Below are 20,124 nucleotides of genomic sequence, written 5' to 3'. Positions count from 1 at the left end.
TAAAAGTATTCAGTATTTCCATTAGTGCCAGAGTTGGAAGCTCTTTCTCGTTTTAAAAAGTTAACTTGGTGATCGTAAGTGACGACGGAGGCCTGACCGCTGCGCTCAGAGCTGGGATTCGAGGCACTGCAGCTGGAGCTGCACCAGGCCCACGGGGCAGTTGCAGGTTGAAAAGAAATGCAGTCGTGTCTTTCTGTTGCTCTTACAGGCCACGTCCTGGACACGGGACCTCCCAGCTCCGAGGAGCCCCCCGTGCTGCACCGAGCACCCCTACGGCTGCCCCTGCGTGACCCCCCAGGGCAGGCCCTCTGCTGATGGCCACGGGCACACCTACGGGCGGTGTGGCAGCAGATAACCCATGAAGACCTGTCCTCAAGCATTTTTTGTCACGTCAGCGCGTTCTGTGCATCACGTTTTAGGGGCCCTGGTAAGGAACATGCTTTTCTGTTAGGCAACATACAAAAAGCACTGCATTTTTTTAAGGATGGTGTTTAAAAAACAAAACAAAAAGAAAACCCAAATCCGCCAAAGTACTGTAATTACTGTTTATGCAAACGGACAGATAGCATGGTCAGGTAGCTCAGTAAATGGGGAAACATAATTTCCACTCTAATTCTTGTAAAGAATATAAAATTAAGGGCCTTAGCCCACCAAATACAAACACATACTGTAAAAATATTTTTCAATTAAGCATAACGTAGATGAGTGCACATCTCCAGATAGGTAAAAATACCACTGCCTTCATACCAGTATCAAATATTTGAATAGGTTGCATATAAACAAAATCTTTCTTTGTTGTTCAGTCCGGGCTTGCTTTACTCTAAAGCAAGGGTGTTCCTAGTACTTTTTTTTTTTTTTTTTTTTGGTCTTTCTTCCTTTAAGATAAACCATATGAACACACTTCATTCATTGACCCTATTGGGCTGATGTATATCACAGCAACAACCCCAAATACAAGTATTAATGCATGCGATACCTTTCCCTCCGTTTAATTACCTCAGCTACAAGAACAAGACAACCGTGTTCATCTTTCCACTGCCTTCCAACAGAGGGCACATTCACACCGAGGCCTGATCCTTCTCTCTTGCACACCCCAGCCCTGCGGCCCCGGCGGTGCTCAGGGTGAAGGACCGAGTGCTGTGAGCAGGGGATTGATCACCTGGGGCATGGAGAAGTGGCGCCAAGGGCAAAACTGGGGCTGTAGGGGGCTGGAAGGGCTCTCACAAGGGGGGAGATGCTGGCTGCAAGCCCAATTTGCAGTGGCCTCCTACTTGGCATAGCTTCTTCCAGCCTTGCTGCCACCGACCCCGTGTGAGACAGCAGCTGCTGGTCCTGCTCTGCTGCCCGGGCCTGCAGGAGGCTGAGAGGTGCGAGAGGTGCCAGGGCTGGAGCAGTCCGAGCGAGCACAGGGAGCGCATCTGTCCCTCTGCTCGGCTACCTTGGGCCTGGGGCCCAACCTGGTCCCCTGGAGCGGGGAGCAGCCGGGACAGAGCCAGGTCCCTGTCACTCCGCTCCCACCTCTCGCCTTGTCAAAGCTCAGGAGCAAAACAGGTGAGAACTAAGTGCTAACGGAGGCGGGAGCGCCTCCGGCTCCTGGAGCTTGGGAGTCGCTAACCTAGAGGAAAAGGTTGGAACGGAGTTGACTCGAGATACAGGATGCAGCTGGATGAAATGCATAGTTCGTGTGTATACATTCATTCGCACGGATCAAAGGGAGCTTCCTCGCTGTAGTTTGATCACCATCTGCTTTCAGCAAAAACGCGATCTGACAAAGCTACGGGAGGGCAATTAAGCACACATCTTGTGAGTTAATCGTAACTCAATGTTATTTCCCAAAGAAAGAAGTAGCTTCTTTTGCTTCTTGCTTTTTTTTTGAGATAATTTTAAGTAGGTTTTCCTTCAAAGACTCCTGTTTCTTCAAAAAATGTCTAACATTACCATGGATTTTGAGAGATTCCAGTTCAGCGGTGGCCATCTGAGTACCAGCGTTGATAAACTTGCTCTGAGGTTTACCAACAATTACAAGCCCTAAAAGACAAGCGAGCAGACCAACAGAAACCTGGTTTTAAAGACGGCAATGAGCTAGATTAAAAAGTGATTAAAACGCTGAAATTCTAGTTAACTAGTAGTGCTTTTATGCTTTTTTTTTTTTTTTTTTGGCAATAGCTGAGCTAATATTTTGAAAACTCTACGAGTTTGCTCGCGGCTTTTATTTCAGTTAACACTTTGGAACCTAGCTGCTTCCCGGCAGGAACATCTGTTGTCCTGAGCATCCCTGAACACACAACAGTGATGTACCAGGCAGGATAGACTTAAAAACAAGCAGAAAACCTGGGTTTAAATGATCATTTTTAATCTTGTTTTCCATTTGTGCTTTTTCTTTTCTTTTTTCTGAAGAAAAATTGCGTTCTCATTTACTAAAACACAGTGATGTGCAACAGAATATAACGCCAACAAAGATTAGTGACTTTTACTAATCAGAATGATCTAAAAATATTTAATTCAGAAATATTTAATTCACTTTGTTTGTGATTCTTCATGCTCTTGCTTTTTCATATTCTTAATTTTTACTTTAGGAAAAACTGGTTCATGCACTTATGAGATGATTTAGATTCTTCTCTGCAATTTTTAGTCAACTGTATCTAAGCAAATTGCACAAAAAGCATTTTTAAAACTAGAAAAAATGTAGTAATCAGGATTTTCAAGGAGGAGAGTAAAATTTTTAAAACACATTTGGCAATCACAGTGAAGAAATACTGCCTATAGCTAGTGAACTGATAATTCACAGCAAAATGAAAAAGCAAAGTTTTTTTTCCATACAAATAATGAATATTAAAAGCACAACAGGATGAGGGCTCTTTCTGGGCTCCTTCTAAAACCCAGTGACTGGAAACAATGAATTCATTTCCTGAATTATTCCAATAATTTGAGAAGAAACTATTCCTTCTCTACATTTAGAAAAAGTGACTCTGTCAAAAGCTGGTTTAGTGCATTAACAAACTCAGGAGCTGGTGCTTAGCAAATTAAATATTTCAGTAGTCTTTCTTTAATGTTTCAAGTACGAGCACGCGGTTTTTAGTATTTAAACTCAATTTTCATAGACTTTTAGACATTAATATGCACACTGCTAATTTCACACATGTTTTTAAGAAAAATATTTGAAATGTTTGGGGTGTCACCACTTGCACTAAGAACAACTCCCTGCGTAGCTGAAATCTATTTGAAGTGCTCCTGATTCAGCATGCAGGAGCAACTCAGATGCAGACACAAAAATTTTAAACACTTTTTTTTTTTTTTCATAGAAAGTAACAGCAAAATTCCTAGAGGAATTTCGGAAAGCCTGAGCCTATACATTTTTGATCAAACACTAGGACATTTCCAGTGGCAATGGACTGCAGAGGCGTTTTGATGAGTTATGGCTGTGGTCCTGTGCCTCCCACCGTTCTCCCCAGCTGCTGGCACTACGGGCAGACACTGAGGGAGCTAGCAAAAGTCTGCACGGTGGCATTTTGTTGTTCTGTGGTGTGTTTTTTTTTTCATTTTTTTTTCTTTCTTTTTATAAGAAACAGTTGTTAGCCATGTCCAAGTGGCTGGCAGTGGATTTACCTTACCTAAATCTGCAGCGCTGCTCACAGGCTGCCCCCAGAGGGCAACGAGTTACCAGCTTGCCAGTAAGCATGAGCTACATGCAAAAGTCTCTCTCTTGTAAGCCTTCCTTCAAACACACATAAAAACACAGAAAGCAGTCGGGCAGCACTGCCGCTGTTGTGCTGCTGAAGGACAGCCACCCACCAGGATCCCCTGCTCCTGATCGTCTTCTGTAGGGGAAGCTTGATGGAAAAAGGGCAAGGTGACACATTTGCAACTCAAATGGAGCCTGCACCCACGCTGCCAGGCTCAGCAGTCAGCCTTCCCTCGTGCCTGGGGATGCAGAAACGGGACAGCGGGGTGTCTGAGGTCACACACTCGCTGATCAGCCAGGGAGCGGAGAGCCCAGAAGGATTCGCCTTGGGAAGGAGGGAGCATCACGGCTCCTTGTCCCCTTTACTGCTCTGTGCTCCACTCACAGTCACCGCAGACTTCCCCACTTCTATTTGGAACAAACACAGTTCGGACGAAGTAAAAGAAAAGGGGTCTTTATTTTTTGACATACTCCACAGGATTCTGCGCTGGGGCAGAGGAATTGTTCTTTGTTTAAAGCACTGAAACTGGCACCTAAAAATACTTAAGCTAACCCACATGCAGCAGTATTAGGGCCCTACGTTTGACACCAAGATCAGGAGGAAGACGATTCCTTCGTTAGCACATCTAGGAACAAGAAGATTGTCTTTAGGACATTGGTTCCCCAAACTGGAGGGGGAATAAAGCCAGAAAAAAACAATGGGAATACCACTGTCAGCCTGAAAGCAGGACTGTTAGCATAAGAGTTTGGAGAGCTCCTGCTGAGAGCAGGCAAACACGTGCTCACATACGGCTTCTGGTGCTCACACACAGCTTCTAGTGAGAGGTGGGTGGAACTGGACGACCTCTTGGGGCCCTTCCAACCCAAACCATGGCCGTGATGCTGTGATTCAACGATTCTCTAATTCTGTGGTATATCCTACTTGTGAGAGTTCAGAGACCAGAGGCATCTCAGACTGCCCAGTACGCAGAGTTGTGTTAGAATAGTGAAAACCTCTCTTTGGTAATTAAGAGAAGCTGATTTCAACTTTTCTGGGAACTCCTCTCATTTCAACTTGGCTTATTAAATGACTTTGCACTTCTTTAAACTATTTCTTAAGGCCCATATCAATTAAACTAATGCAGGTTTTGTATCCAAGCAAATCCAATGGCTAGAGCTTTGTCTCCTGCTTATCCATATTCCATTTTAAATCATGCAACCCATTAATATATTGAATTTACTAAATAATAAACCATTTCAGAGCCTACAATATTCCTCAGCATTATCATTAAAAGATTTCCAATCTAAATAGTTTATTTGCTGTGTTTTATGGAACTTGCATTTTTATCAAAACATTTGAGTGTCACGGTTAATTTCTAGGTAAAACTAGAGTAACAAAAATGTTGTTTTGTACATCAAAAATACGTGGCCCAACAAGTGAAAAAGCACATAAAGTGCAATGCAGAGCACATTAAAGCTCTGTGAAATAGATTTACACTGAATGAAAGAGGAAAGGAGCTGGTTCTAACAATATTAATGCAGAAAAAATGTTTTTAAGAAAGAACTTATATTTACTCTGTATTCACCAAAACAATATCTGATAGGAAACAAAGGAAAAAACAATACATGCGGGCAGGTATTTCCCTTTTGTGATTGAAAAGAGGCAAAGGGATGCAGGGATCTAAATACTGCAGTCTTAGGCAAGCACGGGGCACTGGAAATCCTGTATTCATGAACCCGGGCAGCTGGGCTCCTGCTTTTCTACTGACTTAACGTGTGCTGAATTCACTCCTGTCTCTATTGGAAATGCTTTTTTTTATCTTTTTCTAATATGAAATATAAGTAGCAGATGACAAGAAGGTGTAGTTGCTACTTTCACAGAGTTTAAACAATCGCAGTGCCATTGCTGTGAGCTCGCTCGAGCTGCGTGCCGAGCCTTTCCTCCCCACCACCGCTGCACTGGGACGCTTGTGCCAAGCGGCGGAGGATCTCCGCTGGGAGCCGGAGCTTTCTGTTCAGGAAAACTCCTGCCTGTGTCCGGACAAGAAGCACGGCCTGGCTTCCTGCGGCCCAGAGATCTCACGCAGGGGTAGCACCTCCCCATCGCACCCGCCAGTACAACGTGCGTGGCCCCGAATTACCCCGACTGACTTCAGACTGGCTCCGGGACGCGCCTGGGGTGAGGGTAGGACTAAGGTCCTGCGGGGTGGCTTTTCGTGCCTCTTTCCTCCTCCTGTACCTGCTTAGCAGAACCGCGGCACGGTTGAGGTGCAGCCTTAGGACTCACTGGGCGTAGGATTAGCGAGCCAGTGCTGGCCACGTGAAGAGCGGAGCCACAAACCCAGCAGGTCATGCACCGACACAGCCTTCGGGCATTTTGTACAAATCTGTGCTTTTAGGAGTGGTTCCAGCCAGCACAACCCGGTGTATTTTGCTGTAGCCATATTTTTGCCAGCAGAAAAGAGAGGCTGAGAGGCTGGGGGCAGGGTCAGTAGCCCAAGCTTGGGCCAGCCCAAGCTGCTGTGAAGCCAGGTGTTAGGTGAGGTGTAGAGCTCTAAATCTAAAAGAATATTCCCCAAAACCCGGGACTGACAAAGACAACATCTGGTTCCTTGCAAACGCACTGGTGGCTGGTGCCGTGTTTGAAATCCCACTGGGAAAGCGATGGAGCAGTGCCCCCTTTGTAAGAGCCTGCCAGTAAAACACCCAGGAAGGGGAGGAGTCGGGTTTTAAGCCTCCCCTACCTGAGGGTCAAACCCAACACCGGCCTGGTTTTAGGGCTTGTTGCTGGATTCCAGCAGGTCTTGGGAAGAAGCCTTTGGCCACGTCACGGGGCAGGGAGAGCCCAGAAGCGAGGGTGCCCCCGAGACACAGCACGGCTCTGGGAGGAGGGAGACCACTGCCTCTGCTTTCTGCTCTGACAGCGAGCGCCGTGTTTTACTCAGGGACCTTCCGTAAACGTGCCTGGCATCGCTGGCAGGGATCACACACCGCACAGCACCTGCTTAAAACAACCTGTCCCCAAGACACACGCAGCGTATCACCACTGTGGCATCACTGGAAACCCACCCGAGACCTTCCAGCAGCAGTGCAAACATCTCGGGAAGCGTCCGTCCCTCTCGCAAAGCCCACAGCACACTTCTCTTTGCAAGCACTCGGAGAGGGAGAGTCACAATTCCTCAGGCAGCGACACTGCAAACAGTCACACAGGAAAATCCCAAACCTTCCCCCCACGGCTGCCGCCCACGGGAGCCGCCCCAGTCGATGAAGCCATTCGCAGGGATAATGGCAGCTCTCCGGAGAAAAAATGTGATGCTTCGAGGGCTCAGCTTGTTACGACGCATTTTACTTTTAATTGTGTAACAAGACTTCTTATCAAGCTTGTCATTTAAATAAAATGAGCCCTCTGCGACTGACTGCTTCAGACTAGCGCAAACGTGTGAGAAGGAACCTGCGGCGTGGCACCCGTGGGCTGCAGACAGGGCTCACGCACGCTTCGCAAGGGTGCTTTATTTCAGAGCAACGCTTTCTGCTTTTCCTCTCCTCCTCAGAGTAATTAGAAGGATTTCCTGCTAACTGTTTGCACGACTTGGGAGGGGAAAATGCTTTTTTTGACCTTCAATCTGTGTGAAAGACGATCAGTGCAAAAGGTTGCGTTGATGCTGTTTGACTCATCAAATTTGGTCTTTTCTGGTCAATTTATTCACACAATCCAGTTTTTAGTAACTGCGGTAATTTTAGTATCTGAACATATTTGGCTAAAGATACTTCTGAGAAAAAATGATTCATTCGGGCAAGAAGGATCCGTCAGCAGGTTACGTACGCTGTTACAGAAAATAAATAAAGCCAGGGTTGGCTACTGATGGGGTGGCAGAATCCTTCCCTTCTGCCCAGAAAATAGTGCAGTGTTTTGGCAGACGGAATGAATTTGTATCAAACCCTACAGAGATGAGGCCGCAGAAGCGACAGCACACTACAAGGTAGCATCTGAACGAAGACAGTGCTGTAAGGTTTGCTGTGTGTAACCCCTTACTCCCAAGCCTCTGGTCTCAACACGAGTGAAAATGGGCCAAGAGAGAAGTTTCGTTCTACTTACTATGCTTCCCTGAGCTATTTTGTTTCAGGCTGTGCCTCATGGCTCAAGCCCGTTCCAGTAACGTCTCTGAATTTCACTTTGTCCTTCGGCCCTTTACTAGGAGAGTCAGAGGGAAACAACCGAACACCTTCCTGCTCAACAGACCCGAGCATTTCAGCCTGTCATTTAAATATGGGTTCGGAGAACACGATGGGAACAGCAAGAGTGATCGAAAAATGGCAAGTAAGTCATTATTTAACAGCAAAAGTCTAAGTTAGCAAGACACCAGCCTGGGAAACCTCTGTTCTGGGGACCTCACAGTGCAGATGGAGAGAAGTTGTTCTCTCCGAACAGGAGAGCAGCCCTCCGGTTGCTTGTTCAGCCCCCAGAGCAATCTTTTTGTACATATCCACTTCCTTGAGGAGCTCTCCGCTTAAGAAGGAGCAGCTCATTCAGACCGTGCAGTACAACGAAGGAAGAAATCTCTTCCTTTTCAAAAGAGTCTGATTTCAAGCCAAGTATTGCTAATTTAGGAATGTCTTCACAATTAGAATACAAACAGATAAAGCCCAGTAATAAAATGCAAGAGACAAAGCAAAATTTACCCAGAAGTAGGCATTTTCCTAACGTCACCGGCAGTTTCAGACTAAACAATTTCTGTAACCAAAGGCAATTTTTTTTGTCACTACTCCAAAATGGGTATAGCTTTGTAAAGGTGCTTTAGGTTACTTCTGCTGTGAGACAACACGCCACTATTCTATGTAATTTACAGCTTTCCCTCTCTTCCTTTTGGTTCTTATGAAATCCCAAATTCTGTTTTGTAACTTACAATGAATGGATATAAAATTACACCAACGTTATCACTTCAGAGAGGTAATAAGATCCCAGTGCTATAAAAGCTCATTTTTTAAAAAGAGTGCACACTTTGCAGTGCTGTACATACGCACACCGCTTGTTTCCGTAATTTAGCCCTTTGTAAGTATTGCACCTTGCTAATAAGGCTACCATCTATTTTCTCTTCAGTCACAGTACTGATGCTCTTTTAACACTAAAAAATCACACAAAGACAGCGTCATCTGTGGCTTAAAAGCACAACATCCTCAAGTTTTTAGGTAAAGTTACTTATTTTCTTGCATACTCAGAACTCTGTGCCTCCAGCTCCCCGGAGGCGTGCTGAGCGCACAGGGGATATAGGTGGGACGACACACATTTCTGATTCTCATGCATTTTTTTCTGATGTGCTCAAATAAGTCCCGTTGACCTTGATGGCAAATAGACACCTCTACATTATCTAAGAAATGCTTTCACGTGTTAAAATGCACAATTAAATGTTTCTTCTTTCTCGCGTTCCCTTTACAATGCAAAAAAATAAAATCCAAGAGTCCTCTAAATTCATCTCGTCTCCTACATGCACAATACGAATCGCGTAAAATCAGAAAAAGATTGTCTTACAAAGTGCATATTTTGCTCAAAGCCGTATGAACATCAGCTCCTTCTGCAGCCTGATTTCAGAAAACCACAAGCCTGGCTTTAGGAAGAGGGAGCAGCACATCCCCTCGGCAAAGCGAGCGCAGGAGGCTAAAGGCTTCCTCGAGCGCCTCGGTGGTGCTGAGCCTGCGTTTGGGACCGGGCAGCCCCTGTCTGCGCAGCCAGCCCAGCCCTGCCCTGGGGATCACGGGCAGCCCTGCCCCGAGACATCGCCTGGCGTCAGTGCCACAGCTCCTACAGGCACGTAGCGACACCCAAAGTCCTGACGTCGAGTGGGATTCACACGTTTAGGTCCCAATACTGAAGATATTGGCGTGCATTTTTATTCACTTCAGTATATTTAAGGATTTGCAGAAAGAAGGCCCAGGACAACAGAAAAAGATTTGACAGGAAAAATTATTACGGACAAAAAAATAATTCTGTATAAATAAGGAAAACATTGAGAACTTGCATATGTATTCTTTCAAAATACTGGTTAACATGGTTCGGTAAGACCTTGGGGTGACTGAGGCTGATGCCTTTGCAGATATGAAGAGTTTGGTGGTGGCATTGTTTCTTTTAATTTCATGTAGAAATTAGCACTATGCACAGTGGAGAACTCAGTACCTCTGGGATATCATGCTAGTGTACAATTTTTTTGCTTGCTGAAGTAATTTGGTAAGTAATTGCATTACAGACAAAGTATGCTTTGACCAAGCAGCTACATGAACAAGAACCCTTTATATTTACAGCAGATTTTGAAAAGATTTATACAAATGTATAGGTTTATAGTACATTTAGGATATGGTTCAAACTCACTTTCTGTATTTTTGTATCAGCTAAAATGTCTGGTTTGTGTTTGGACCTTCGCAAGCTATAGTGCCGAGTGAGATCACATTCATCAATTAATGCTTCCTTCCAAGCATTAATAATATATTAATAATTCAAGTAGTGACATATTGCTCTTCAGATTTTGCCTAGAATAGAAAAAAAAGGAATCAAATTCTTACCCATCTTCCATTCAAATAAAACTGCACCTTGCCTTTACAACCCTCCTATGCTCCCTGAGGAAATTTGCATTAACCTTATCTTTTTTTTTTTGTTAGTCTTCCCAAGGCATTTTGTATAAACATTTTAGTAACGTTTGTTTATCTGAACATTACACATTACATGCTAATGGCTGGAGGATATAACACGGTAAGATAAAGACTGGGAGGTCAATCATACATTTTCGAAGAGGACTGGTTTCAAATGCAAGTAAGAAAACCTGGCCTTCCCGTTTGGCAAAGACGGCAAACACATTCCAACATGTCAGAGTCCATCCCTGGCAAGGAACTACATCAAGAAGTTTAATTTAATATGGAAACCCTGCCCCATTAGTCTAATATTTTGTACAGTCCAAAGTAACAGAAAAGCTGAAATAGTGTCTGCATTGCTAAATTAATTTCTATCGAGGGTATTTCAGATATCTCACGTTTACATTCAAACACTGAAGGAAAAAAGAATCTTGGCATTAAAATGTGTTGAAAAAGCAAAACCCTAGCTCGTTATTGAATTTATCCATTCCATTTTAAATGGATTCTTGCTGTTAGTATAAGCAAGAACAGGAGCAACAAGTAGTTTATTTTTCATGGTGCCATCAGGAACAGACCCTGTTTTCAGGGTCTTTTGGGATTGTTACGCAAAATGGCCTGTGTGAAGCCGAAAGCAGACAGGTAGTGCTTTTCATATCGAGCTACAGACTCAGGAAGTTGCAAGCTGAAGATGCAAGTCCTTTGTATCTTGCGTTTGGACAGAAGCGAGATCGCTGTCTACGCGGAAGCACTGTAGTCCACGATGGGAGAAAAGCCTTCAAGAGGGCACGATCAGCTCCCGTGGCACACTGGCTTTTTTGCAGCCCTGAGGAAGTTTTTCAAGGTCAAGCAGATGCAGCCAAGGGCTGCTTCCATCTAGCAGACACAGAATGCATTCAAACCGTCAGCTTGATTAGTTTCTGCTAATGACTTACTCTCTAATTATGTTGCTAAAGGTGTCACAAAAGTCTCCTACTCACACTGGAACAACATCTCCACTACGCTGCTTTGCAGTAGCCCCATTTTCCACCAGCAAAACCCTGACAGATGCAGGTTAGATCCAGCACTCTGCCAGGTCCCAGTTCCAGCGTTACCACCTACAGGAAGATTGTGCATTTTTGAACGTGTCAATAGAAGACAAAGATGAGACTTCACAAACACCTCCTGATCAAAGTAGTTTAAGAAAAGGAGCAGCACACCGTCTCCCTACAGATGACTGAAATTTATACCGACGGAAACAAGCCTCTCTGGCAACCTGCTGCATCTCTACACATGGCCAGCAAGCTTTGTGTGTCTTGCCTTCTTCCCAAGATGGTTTCTCAACATACGACAGAGAGAGGATGAAAGAAATGACTTTGTGTGCCACACTTTCAGATGGGTCTGCCTGTCCTGCGGTCTGGGCAGGGCCACTCTACCTGGTCCCAGAAAACCATTCAGACCATCTTACTGGGTCCCAGCCCATAGCAAGACACAGAAAACCACTCAGACTGTCTTACTGGGTCAGGATGAATGAAAAAACCCAAATGCAGCGACAAGGAAGCACATGTTGGACCATGACATGGAGCCAGAACCCGTTCTTAAACACAGGTTCTGCAAGAACTTGTTGCTAAACCTTTGCCTTCCGACGTGTTCCTACCTCTTTGTTACCTTACACAACGAAGGGGAGAAGGAACGAGGAAAGTAGGTGACGGAGAAGGGCTGCGAGGAATCCACGCATCGTCAGAAAGCCGGTGTTCATGCCATGCTAACAATGTGGGTAAGGTAACCCAGCGGGAAGGCTTTCTGCTCAGCGCGGTCACAGAAGCAGGCCCCGCAGCTCTGGCTCACACGACGATGGGCACCTGCTAAGGGATGACGGGCACTGCTGACAAGCGCAAACCTGCACGTCGCTTTGTGGAAGAGTTTTTGCTCACTTTGCATCCAGTGTATCCTTCTACACTTGTGCAAGGCACTAGAGAATCAGGCACATTGGGGTGGAAACAAATTTTTATGAGTAAGATGATCGGAGCTCGGAATGTCCAACGGCTGCGATTTCCTATAGGAACACAATCACGTTTTAAAACTGCATTTCTTCAAACACCTCCTTTTCCAGATGCTTTTGTTTGTTTAGGGGTAGAATAAATGGGGACAAGAGAAACAGCTTTGTTCTAGGAAGAGAAATCCTGGGAGTTACGCTGCTGACAGCCACTCTGCCACTGATGCCGACAGTCTCTGTAACCAGCATCACCGGCAGCAAGCGGCTAAAACTAGCAGAACAAATCCTCCCACTCGTGTGTCTCAGAGGGAGGTTCTGGCTCTTGCCATCAACGCGCACGTGTCCAACCACCTGCAGCACACAGACACTGCATAACGAGCTCTGGCCGTTCCTCCCGTCTTTGGGAGGTCAGAAAGAATGACCTATAAACTGCAAACAATTAGAAAACAGGGGAAGTGGCGTGCCCTGATGGCGCTAAACAAGCAAAGCATTCAAGCTAGCCCCTTCTTGGGAAGCAAAGAGAGCGAACTCTTTCTGGAAGGATTGTGCAGAACTGTGACATGAACCGGGCGTTAGCAGGACAACAATACCGCGTGAAACAACACCGAAGCAATATACTAAAAAATGGAAGAAGTTATTTCAGAGTGTGCTCTGCGATGCCAAGACAGAGGAAGGCTTTGCTGATGTTTCTGGTCTTGCTGGGTGTGTTAAGAAGGCGAAGGGGATCTTCGCGGATGCCGGAGCGCAGTCAGCTGGGTGCCTGGGTGCCCTGAAGCAACCCGAGTCTGAAGCCTGACGCAGCTCAAGAGGGCTGTGCCATCTTCCTCGCTCAGGCCGTGAGCGAGACACGTTAACCAAAATGCCACAGCCAAAAGGTGCAGAACTGGTTTAATATAAACTCTGCTGATTAAAGTTTGTGTAAAAATACAGAAAATTTAGTTTTGTCCCGGCAAAATTTATGCTGGATTGAGTGTACTTTCTATCACGATGGATGATTTGCAGCTCTTGTGCCTCTACGTAATCCATAGCAAATCTGTACCAGAGGGCGCTCTGGTCTGGCACGAAAACCAATCTTCTGCGCAGAAATCTATAAAGAATAATCTTACTACAATAATTCGTAAAGTGCCCTCAGGAAAGGTGCTCGTGATGCCTTGACATTACGGAACCAACATACAATCTAACACATTATTTTTACAAAATCCTCCAAAGCAGAAGGGCAAAACACAAAAGGAAGGGAACAACAAACATATAAGCAAATACTGTTAAGTCTTACAATAGTCTAATTAACTATGAAACATTTTATAATTAGTCTTGCAGGGCTGTAAGAACAGGGGGAACATTGGCAGGAGTATCTTTGAAAAGGCCCAGAGTTTGTAAGTACTACCACAGTAAATACAGAAACAGCAAGCTCAGTGTTTGAAGACGAAATTTGAGACTATGAATTACTACGAGGCATTTTACTATAGACACTGAAAAAATACAACATCCAAAGAAAACCCACGAGCCACATTTTGCTGAGGAAAAAAGATGATAAAACAGTGGCTATGTATATCCAGTGACATTAACCGTCTGGTTTTAGATTTATAAAGAAAACAATCTTTCTCATCCCTGTTGATCCCAGATATGCATATATATATGTATATATATAGGTGCATATATATACACATACATACACACACATACATACATGTATATATTTCAGGGTCTAACTAGATTTCTATTTCCTTTTTTTTTTTTTAATAAGAGAACACAACTGGGCTCAAAAAAATCAAGAAATTGTGTGCATGCAAGCATATCCTGCTGCTTGTGCATGTAAATTACACAATTTGTAAACAACTGCAGAAATAGCACGTTCAAATTAGGCAGCTGATTGCCCAATTAACTTGCTTAAAAAAAAATCAGATAACCATCAGTAGCTCCTATTATATATTTACTTCTCAGCATCACTTTGCTGAATTCATAGCACATACCCTCAACAGCTGCGTCGTTATTTTGTGCTTTAACATGGGCATAAGCAGCAGTGCATGCTCAATGAAGTACCAAATGAACTTTGGACCAGATTTTAGAAAGCTGTTTAGATACTCAGAGTCCTTATCCCAGGGAGGATGAGGCAGATTAGACAATTTAAAGAAATTAAAAAAAAAAAAAGTCTCATTTCAAACGGTATGAAAAGAAATCCAGAAATTTTGGGCCTCTATACCTCTATTAAGAGGCAAAATTTTGTGTTGTTTTTTTTTTTTTAAGGTGTCTTGTTTTGTTTAACAGGCAAGCATTACCTAACAGTATACATTCATATCCTAGTAAATCCTCACTTTATTTTTATATTAAAATAAATGTCAATTAATTCCACATAAGTTGAGACAGAACACAGCTTTCCACATTCAGGTGCATACTTCCTAATGGACAGAGAAACTCTATCCAAGTACTGCGAGTACAGAAACTTGTTAACGTGTATACTGAAATGAGTTAAGAAATGGACTTTTACCATAAATATGTTGCTCCTTTGCTGTTGTACTTCTTTTTCTGAGATGATGTTGTGGACAGGGGGTATTTTCTTTTCTTTGCCATTTTTTTGCGCAAAATAAATTTTAGCAACTTTAATAGGTGGAAAAAAAAACCACGCTGAGCAAACCATTACCTCAACAACAATCTCTCAAATATGAGAAAAGGAAGCAAGAGCAGAACTGCTGGGCTGGATCATGTCCCTGAATAGGTATTTTATGTAATCCTAGTGGCTGCATTTACCAGTTCGCTACAGGCCTTCTGCAGCAACAGATGTGCTGGTCCAACTGTCAGTCCTCCCTAGGAAGAGGGAGAGCGGTAAGAAAAGCTACTGGACCCCCATTATATTCTCGTGAGTTTCAATCGAGCATCACTGAATTTCTTCCCTCCACTTCTGTGGTGACGGTATCTGCTGGTGACTTTCCATTGCCGCTTTTCTTCCTCCAGAGATCAAAATCCAATTTGGTACTTGAATTACTTTGTTCCACTCCACTGGTCTGTGCCTGGTTTAAAAACCTTCCAGGAGCACTGCTTGTCCTTCTTGAAAATTCAGGCTTTTGTTTTTCTCCTATAAACAAACAAACAAAAATCCCAACTCCTCCCCATAGCCCCTTTCCAAAAATATAATATAATCATGATTATTCGTATCAGGAGAATTACTTAGCAGTCTCCAGGCTTAGCACAGCTTTTGCTGAGTAAACTGTAGCTTAAAGGACTCTGAAGTGTTTATTAGAAAGCTTTCAAAAAGAGATCTTCATTTCAGGAAAAGAAAAATTGTTCAGTTTAGCAAATACAGATGTTCACAGCAAAGAGACTGAAATGGTTAAAAATGATCGTAAGGAGCAAGTAGCTCAAAGAGTTAGCAAAAAATTAACTTTTTCCTTTTTTTTTTTTAACAGAAAAACACTAATAGCTGCTCTGGTTTCGATACTTAGTAAGACAGATTTTTGTTATATGTTCTTGTTTTTGCTTTTTATTTATTTTTTGCTCTATTGCTCCACACAGGTTTTGATTAGTGCTTCTCCTTGGCTACAAGTGCTTCACTTTGAAATACAAAGCTCTCGTTTAAAAAAAAAAAAATCAAAACAAAACAAAACGAAAACCAAAAAAACCCAACACCACATCACTGGAGGGAAACCGGGAAGTGATACAGTGCAGCTGTAGCGATCTGGTCCTGCTGTTTTACTCCCCCATCCCCAAATCCTCTGCGGAATTTCACTCGTTAGTCGATGAACCTTTGGCAGGCCTTCTTCCACCGGCAGGCAGTACACCACATATCTCTGTTCTCCATCCCATAGACCTTTCGACACTTTTTCCCCTCCCCTCTAGGCTTCCTGTTGGAGAGAAAGGGAAGCTCGTTAACGTGATGCTTTTGTAGCTTTGCTTTACCACCCCCAGATCAGGACAAATGAGCTAAATGGAGCGCAGAAGGGTGAGAAACCCCAGTGTTTCAAAGAGATTTGGGGACGTTTGCGAGGTGACCAGGAACTGGTGAAGCTGGCAGATACATGACTGCAGTCTGCAGCAGCTGCTGAGCCTGCTCCTGATCCCAGCAATACACAGGCTGAGCTTGATCTCGAAACGCGTTACTTTAGCCACACAAAGTGCCAAGGCGTAAGGGATAACCCCAGCTACTCTGCGGCACAGCCCAGGTCACACATCAGACACGGGCGCTCTTTGGTACAAATACTTTGCATAGCTCCGAGCAGCAGACCTTGACTGCGAGCACACAGCAGCTATGCAAAGGAGAAGAAAAGCTACCAGCTCTGAAGATGGCAAGTCCTTGCTGCATGGTTTGCTGAGGCTGATAGATCAAAGAACACCAAGGTGATTAAAACCAAGTTTCAACCCTTGCCCTCAGCAGCAAGGCGTCCACGTGTGCTCCTTCTCCTTCCTCCCCAAAGCCAGCCAGGCAGGCGGTACCTGCCCCTAAAGCTCTAACGACCGTCATGCGTTCCATCCTGCAACATACTTAGAGTTCACACGAGAAGTTCAGAAAATGATCGAAGTAATTGCTAAAATGGAACTTTTCTATTCCACTTGTAGCAAACCTGAGGAGCGATGCTACAAGGAGAGACCCAGTGCTCATTACAGCACTGCCATCTGCCCTGGCATCCTTAAACCAAGTAAGTTTGCAGATAAAATTGTTTAATACCTGTATTAAACACTGCATGGCATACATGGGAATTGCCTGGTGACTACTCTCTTGCATACGTATGCATTGTTTTATTATTGAACATTTATTAGTGGTCAGAATCCATGAACCGGGAAGATCCCAAGTTTGGTTCAGAGCACGTGCAATGATCTGAGAGTCATGAAGAAATCGAAAAGCTTAAAATCTTCCTTTTGGTCTTTGGTTGCTTTCTAGGGTACAGTCACCTTCTAGGACTGAGAGATGAAGCGTTTCTTTACTAGAAGAAATCCAGCATTACAGTTGAATTTTTAACATAACTTTTTGAATGCTTTTTTTTTTTTTAAAGCAGACTCCAGTCAACCATCATCTTTAATGGAAGTGAACATAGCTCACATCCAGGAAGACGAGGCATAAAGCTCTGCTTTATCTAATTTATTGTAAGATATACTTTTATACATGTTTTTAACTAGAGTCAAATACCATACTGAATGAATGGTGATGAACACACAAGAGAGCCCAGCCTTTCAGGAAAAAAAGCAAAGCCATGCAATGAAGTTCAGGATGCTTCAACTGAACAGTGGGTCTGCGTAACATTGATTTACAGGAGAATTTAGATCTGCATCTGAACTCCAGATTCATCTGGCATAAGGCCTGCACTTGTGCTTCACAGTCTGCACTTTTCATTTCTTGACAACTCATTTTCCCCCAGAACTTTACTTTTGATGCTAATGAAAAGCATAATAGGCCTAGAAGGGTTATCCTGAAGTATTTTAGCGAGAAGCTGCCTGACAACTGCAATCACAGTTGGTGCTGTAGTTTTTCTGTTTCTCTGGCCACTGACATCTTATTTACTAAATAACCTCCAAGTTGTGAAGCTGCTGGTCTGTCAGCAGGAGCTAATGGTCCCGTACCTCAAGCCAAATGCTACTCTAGGCGGTGATGAAAGAACTGTGTGGGACTGTTTCTGCTCTCCACTCCCTGCAGGACGATTATGAGTTGGTGAGACCTGTCAATACAGACAAAAAAGCTGCTTATGAACTGCATACAGGCACGAATGCAATACAAACACACCTTTAAGTCTTTGGCAATCAAACCGCTGCTCTTTGTCACAGGTAAATAGAACTATTCCCAGAAAATGTAATTAATGATACGTGGTGGCAAAGATACCCGGGAAAGGTTAGCATATAACACACAAACACAAATAAGCTGGAGGTCTCTGTACAAACACGTCCATTTTGCATTAGATACATATTAGCTCCACTTCATTTTTCTGTGCTTCTAGCCAACCCAGCAGAGTACATTGAAATACAGATCAGCATCACTTCAGGTTTTGGGAAATACAGAAAATGCATGCATTCATTTTTAAGAACTCTGAATGGCTCTTACTAAAACTTTCTCCAATGTAAGCAGAGGAAATACCTGGAAAAGCAAACTCCAGGCTGTGCTAAGATGAATACCAGCAACCCCTTATGAAACGAAGGGATTTTGCATGCTGCTCTGGTCTGTGACCTTGCACTGTTTGTGGATTCAGCCTTGGAGAAGGGGCTTTGCTGCAGGCAGTTACAATGCAGCCCCCTAGGTTCCAATGGGGGCACAAGTCAGCCCTTCTGATCCAGGCTGCTAGCAAGCCGTACTGAATTATTTCTTTTATTCTGCACTGTAAACCTTCCCAGCAGGTTTCCTCTTCTACGAATGCTCCTGAGTGCACGGCGTAGTTTGGTCTTCTGAGACTTCACAAATAAACGTGCTGCAGGAGCCTGGGAATTGGGGCCATAATTCAAGTAGCCAGATGCCATAAAGCCTGGCCTTAAATAATTCCTTGATTATTTACAGCTAGGGACTTATTTTGCTCCTGGGTGAATGCCCCAACCACCTACATCTAAAACGAGAAAAAAATGGCACTTTTGAACAATTCCATTTTGATTTGTACAGAATGCAGCAAGCTTCATCAGGTGCACACAGTCGCTGCCTACTGCATCCAGTAATTGCAGATATCATCATAGCTCCTTGTATAACCACGACTTTTCGCTCCTGCTCTCCTCAAGTCTCGTAATATCTGTCTGGAAGAACTGACCTGATTTGAGAGTAGTTATTGAATGTGCTTTGAGCATTAGTCTGTTTTATAGCTATTGCACAGTAGCAAAAAGCTATTAGAGCAGACACCCTTTCAAATTTCACTTTTGGCTGGCACCTACAGAAATTTCTGATTTAAGTGCATGGGCAGCTCACACTGCACAGGTTTAAGCCATTACCAGTATAGTGCTTCATATCTCAAAAAATTAAATAGATTTCCTCTCTCCACCTGCTTACCGTAACTCAAGTTTTATACAACCAGAGGCTACCCTGGGTCCTTCTGTCCTATCAGTCCTCACTTCTGAGTGCTGCCTGTTGGTTACTACACGCTGCCTCCCCCATAAGCTAGGGGTTATCCAAATTGCCTCTCTCATAAATACAGACTTGCATTTTGCACAACTGAAACACACCTGGTCTTAAGGGCCCCACTTCACAACTGGAATACACATGATTATGTATGGAGTATTCATGATTATCTTGCCTTTTTGTCAGTCGTTCTCCATCAGCAGTGACTTTATATTTTCACTTCCAAAAATGCCCAAAAGCACCAGCCCCAGTGGGGAGGTGATGCTGGCTGAGTGGATTCCCAGTGGACTACTGCTGCTTGAGATCTGACAGCCAGATCTTAGCTCACTTAGTATGTGCTGCGTTGGCACTATGCACTTTCAGTTGAGATACCTGCTGCCTTTCAAAATCTACGCGTTAGACTTCTGCAGTTGCCTTTAAACAGAAAAATATCATCTCCGTCAAGACCGGTGTGAGGTTTCTTCGGCAAATCGTGCTTTATGTAAAATCATGCAGATTGACATTAACTTTCTATCCTTTATTAATCACTTCTCTTGTTTAATCAGAGAATGATTGAAACATTGAAAATGTTTCCTTGTTTTCGTATTGGCAAAGCAGTAACACTTCTCTGTTCTTTGGCACTGGTTTTTAAATATCACTGCTAACTGGTACTCAGTGTATTTCTTGGCTATCGTTGAAGAGAGAAGCATTCTGAAGGCCTCCTATGATATGAGCACATTACCCCAACTGCTTCCAAACACAGAACAGATTCGAGCAGCAATTACAATGTGCAGACAGCCTCCCCCAGCTCTCCAAGGAGGGTCTCAACACTGTGGTTACCATGGATGAGGACAGCAAGGAGGCTGAACTGCACCAACA

The 20,124-nt window shown here is 43.9% G+C and overlaps 2 protein-coding genes across 7 annotated transcripts in view; one reads left to right on the top strand and one right to left on the bottom strand.

Annotated features, from left to right (window-relative positions):
• Positions 1-15,913, top strand: part of ZBTB10 (zinc finger and BTB domain containing 10) — a 93,982-nt gene extending 78,069 nt beyond the window's left edge. For all 4 annotated transcript variants that reach the window (XR_014579209.1, XR_014579210.1, XR_014579211.1 and 1 more), the window contains one exon: positions 209-15,913. The gene's annotated coding sequence lies outside the window, so the exon portion shown is untranslated. The remainder of the gene's footprint in view (positions 1-208) is intronic.
• Positions 1-20,124, bottom strand: part of ZNF704 (zinc finger protein 704) — a 102,907-nt gene that overhangs the window by 933 nt on the left and 81,850 nt on the right. For 2 of the 3 annotated variants that reach the window (XM_083822995.1, XM_083822994.1), the window contains exons 8-9: positions 17,799-17,893; positions 13,123-16,087 (exon numbers count right to left, since the gene is read on the bottom strand). In XM_083822995.1, the coding sequence (XP_083679121.1) occupies positions 15,976-16,087; positions 17,799-17,893 (207 nt within the window). In that variant the 3' untranslated portion in view covers positions 13,123-15,975. Of the gene's footprint in view, positions 1-13,122; positions 16,088-17,798; positions 17,894-20,124 lie in introns of those variants that run through there. The other variant, XR_014579213.1, reaches the window with a different exon arrangement.

This window comes from Anser anser (assembly GCF_964211835.1).
Source record: "Anser anser genome assembly, chromosome: 2".
NCBI lineage: Eukaryota > Metazoa > Chordata > Aves > Anseriformes > Anatidae > Anser > Anser anser.
This window is presented reverse-complemented; position numbering and strand designations above follow the sequence as displayed.